Genomic DNA, 4,605 nt, shown 5'->3' on the forward strand with positions numbered 1-4,605 from the left:
GTTACATTCATACTTTCAACTAAATATCTTTTATTGTCATATATATATATATATATAGTCATATATATATGTGTGTATATATATATATACATATACACACACATATATGCATATATATATATATATATAGATGTATATATGTATATATATATATATATAATGGCGCTTGTAATATTAAAACATTCGAGTTTTTAATATACATAATAAAACTAAATTTACAAAACACAATAAGAAAGCTAACTTGAAAATATATAATAATATTTATTTCCTTATGTTGTACGTTAGATACAATAATGATATATTGATACAATATCAATCATCGGCTCTTTAGTATTAATCTGGTTTGTAATTATTCTGTACATTAATCTCTAGTTATAAATCTTTTATATAAGGATCTATGATCTTCTCCTACTTCTTGAATTATTAAGATAAGATCAACGAACCTTAGGCAACAATCATTACAATATCACGGGTAGTCAGACATGTTAACATTTACTCTCAAGGACGCTTATATTCCGTCAATGTGTCATCAATCCAAGTGTAGAAAAAAAAGAACAAAACCGGAATATTTTTTTTTAAATTACTAAAAAAATATATACTTATAATTATTTAATTATAAATCTTCAAAGAGTGTGTTATATCAAATAAAACTTTACAAAACATACAAACTTAAAAGATGCCATTTTTTTTTTTAATTTTTTTATAAATTTTTTGTATCAATTCTCTGTATCTTGTGTCGAATCGGTGTACAAGAAGCAATTATGTAATATAGTCAATAAAGAATTTCGGCGATGTTTTGTGGAATAGTAAAAAATACACATTTTTGAATAGTATCTTAAATTTGTGTGTTTTTTGCTATATTATCGTTTCTACCGTGAAACAAAAGTTGTCCAAATAAAGAGAATGCGTTGTGCCGGGTCATTTTAAATAATTTTCTTTTTCAATAATTGTCTTCAGAAAAATGTGTTATTAATTATTACCGTCTGTCTATTGTTCCCAAGCATAAAGTTACTTCAATTCAAGCACGTTAAATTATGATGTCAGAAGATAAGAGGTCGAGTCTCACAATCTCCGATTAATTTAAGCGGCCGATTATTCCGATTGAAATTGACCAATCGTGTTAGTTGTAACAAAAGTGAAATGAATAATCACGACTGACACTTGATCAGCTGACTAGCTGAATCAAAGATAGTGAGACCAGTTCTAAGAAAGAAAAACCAGTTTTTTTCGTGAGATTTTACCAATTTATATTTTTAATTTTAGCTTACAAAAAAACTCATTCATTTCGAGTTGCAAGACAAAAATTCATGATTTTCTATCTCTGACGTCATAATTCATTGCGACTGAAATGAGTGTCCGAAAGTCGTAATAAAGTTTATATTCCGCGTTAGTCTCCTCTCTCCCTTACATTCTCTTTGCATACGCGTAACTTATTCAGAATTAATCAAATTTATTACTTCTATATGTGCTTAAAAATTTGGATTAGAATATTGTTATTACTGTATTACATAACGGCGGGAAAGTACGTACTAAAAGATGGAGAGAGAGAGAGAGAGAAAGATAGAAAGAGAGGAAATATTCTTGTGCTTGAAAATGCACATTAAATTATATGGAAAATCTACTAACATTCCTCACGTGTGTTTGTGATAAAGCGAAAATCCATAGGATTCAATAAGAACAAATACCGACGCACCGCACTCAGTACTTGACGCGGAAAATAATGGATTTTTTTTTCGATCTCTCAAGCACATTTCAATGGTACTTCGTTGAACACCTTCACATACACATATTGCTATTGACTGCCACATTTCCGTATGCACGATTATTATCAGTTGGCATTCACGTTTTTATTTTTATTTTATTTTATTTATTTATTTTTTATTTTTTTTTATTTTTTATTTCCTGTTTAGTTTTTTTTTCTTTCGTTTATTTTAAAATGATGATGAAAATGACAATGAAATGTTATAAAAGTTTTCATCTCGCAGTTTCTGCATACATAGGAAAAAGTAAGTCCGTCTTCTTTCTTGCGAAATGTTTCTTCTTTGAGTAATGTATATACAATGGAGTTTTTTCTTTGTATAAGAAAATAACGCTACGCTCAGCCGGTCCCATAAACGAAGACTGCCATCAATACTCAACGTTGAAGAGATATGAGGTCTTTCTTTCGTGTTTCGAACTGTAAAGTCTTTATACACTTAAGAAAGTACCCCAGCGATGGATCTATCATCAGCGCAGTGTTTGGCATGCACAATAAATAAATAATGAACCGTTCGTTGATTGAGCGTTGCTTTATTTCCGTGAGGTAAATTGAAACTGTTCAAACACCTTCGCCGTAATCGCGGTCGCCTACGTTAATACGATCGGGAGCCGCGGTTACGCTGAAACCAAGAATCCTGTTGTCAACTTTAAACATCTTTCCTTTCTTTGGTTTTTTGGACTTTCCCTGCACAAAAAAAAAAAGATATTTTATTATTATTTATTATTCTGTTCAAGCTTTTTTATGCTTATATATATATATATATATACTATACCTTCACTTCTTGAAATTCTGCAGGAGCATTTGGATTGACAGCCGGTGCTGGTTTGCATAAGTCGTCCGCTTGCGCCTGAGGACGTTGCGCCGATCGCCATTTGCTTCGTTTCTCCAGGAACTGTTTGGCGAATTCTTGGCTCTGTTTAGTATCACCAAGATAAACGCGGACATACTCTTTGACCTCATATGCCGATTCAATATCTCGCAAGAATCCAACGAATGTAGGGACTGCGAATAGATAAACGTATTGTATACAAAAAAAAGTCGAAAGACGCGAGAAAACTTTTTTATGCAAAACACTTACTGTCCACAGACGCCTGAATACCACTCAATGCTTTATTACACCATTGTGTAAACTCGTCGGTTTTGGCAGTGTTCTGTTCAAATAATTTTTTTACTAACTCTTCTTCTCTCTTATTCTTACTCTTAGACGCCTTATTATTATTATTGTTAATATTCTGCTGCGATTGCTGTTGTTGGCTGGGAACAGATTTAATAGTTGCAGTCGACTGTTTAGTCGACTGTTTTGCAGCCGCAGATAATCTAACAGGAGTGGGATCGTCCCAGAAACCAGTTGTACCGGCTGCGCTGGACCATGCCTGGCTGCTGCTCGACGTGCCTGAATTCGCCCAACTCAGACACTGCGACGCCGTGCCCCATATTCCAGCGTTCTGCAGCACACTCGCCGATTCTTTCTGGCCGGCTTTTTCCTGCCGTTCCCTTTCCTGTTGCTGAGATATTTCGATTTCTTTATCTTCCCGAAATAAATTGTTTCACAATCACTCACATTACGCAAGAAGCAATAAGTACCTTTACCTTAACGATGCGTTCCTGTTCCTCCTGTTGAATTTGTGCGAGACTTTTCACTTGGAGAACTTTATTCGAAGCAAGAGCTTTCTCTGCCCATTTGAACTGTAATCGCTTAGACGAGTCCGCAACTGACAATTCTTGCGCGGTTTCTATTGCCTTTTGCTGTGCCAATTGTTGTTGCATCAACTGTTGAATCCGCAATTCCTCCTGTAAGTTAAAATCAAATGTAGATGCGTGCGCAGATGCGTGTGCGTAGACACGTGACAAACATCAGTGACTTCCTCACCACTTTCTTCTCTCTCTCAAGTTTTTGAATCTCAGCTAGCGAAGCTGTATGAGTAGCGGGGGCCAGTGTACGCGGAGCTTGAGCCCACGGAGCCTTGTTTCTCTCCTGAAGCTTGCGCAACGCTTCAGCTTCTCTACGCCGTTGCTCGGCGCGACGTGCCTGTTCTTCCGCTTCCGCTTGTCGTCGCGCCTCTGCCTCCTTCCTGTAAATTTCACAATCACATTGCAAACACCTTTGGCTTGAAAATATTTCACTTTTTTGACTGGGATATTTTGTGTAATACCGACATATCTACCTGATTCTTTCTTCCTCTTGTTTTCTTTGTTCTTCTTCTAACTTTCTTCTCCTTTCCTCTTCCTTTTTCTGCTTTTCTTCGAATTTTTTAAGCTCTTCCCGCTTTCTCTTTTCTTCTTCTAACCTTTTCTTCAAATTCTCCTCTTCTTGCTTCCTCTTTTCTTCACGCTTCTTCTCCTCCTCTTTGCGTTTCTTTTCTTCTTTTTTCTTTAGTTCTTCCTCTTGTTTACGCTTCTCTTCTTCTTTTCGTTTCTTCTCTTCCTCCTTTCTTTTTCTTTCCTCATCTTTACGCTTCGCTTCCTCAACTTGTCTAGCTTGTTCTTCTTTTTGCTTTCTCAAAGCATTTTCTTCTTCAACTTGACGTTGCAATTCTTCTTGCTTCCTTAACTCCTCCTTTTTCCTATCTTCTTGCAATTTAAGCTTCTGCTCTTCCTGAAAGAAGAGAATATTATTTCGTATTTAATGTTTTACGAAAAAGAAGACGGGAAAAAAATTATAGAAAAAAAATCGATTTACGAGTATCTGCTGCTCGGTTTTTATATCTTTAGCATGCAAATCCCACAAAGAACCAGGTAATTGTCCAGATGGCATTGCAGGTATAGGTCCAATCTACAAAAAATAAATATAATTTATAAAAATAAGATAGATAACACAGCCACACAAAAAAAAAAAAATTTCTTTG

At 35.0% G+C, this 4,605-nt stretch overlaps 1 protein-coding gene across 6 annotated transcripts in view; it reads right to left on the reverse strand.

The window, feature by feature from the left end:
- Positions 1-2,273: 2,273 nt before the first annotated feature.
- LOC109855368 (PERQ amino acid-rich with GYF domain-containing protein CG11148) overlaps positions 2,274-4,605 on the reverse strand; it is an 8,024-nt gene continuing 5,692 nt past the window's right edge. For 3 of the 6 annotated variants that reach the window (XM_020429562.1, XM_020429561.1, XM_020429563.1), the window contains exons 10-16: positions 4,440-4,532; positions 3,925-4,355; positions 3,630-3,831; positions 3,344-3,550; positions 2,838-3,264; positions 2,532-2,761; positions 2,274-2,443 (exon numbers count right to left, since the gene is read on the reverse strand). In XM_020429562.1, the coding sequence (XP_020285151.1) occupies positions 2,318-2,443; positions 2,532-2,761; positions 2,838-3,264; positions 3,344-3,550; positions 3,630-3,831; positions 3,925-4,355; positions 4,440-4,532 (1,716 nt within the window). In that variant the 3' untranslated portion in view covers positions 2,274-2,317. The remainder of the gene's footprint in view (positions 2,444-2,531; positions 2,762-2,837; positions 3,265-3,343; positions 3,551-3,629; positions 3,832-3,924; positions 4,356-4,439; positions 4,533-4,605) is intronic. The other 3 variants (XM_020429566.1, XM_020429564.1, XM_020429565.1) reach the window with 3 other exon arrangements.

Source organism: Pseudomyrmex gracilis, unplaced genomic scaffold (assembly GCF_002006095.1).
Source record: "Pseudomyrmex gracilis isolate BER0280 unplaced genomic scaffold, ASM200609v1 scaffold_87, whole genome shotgun sequence".
NCBI classification, from domain to species: Eukaryota; Metazoa; Arthropoda; class Insecta; order Hymenoptera; family Formicidae; genus Pseudomyrmex; species Pseudomyrmex gracilis.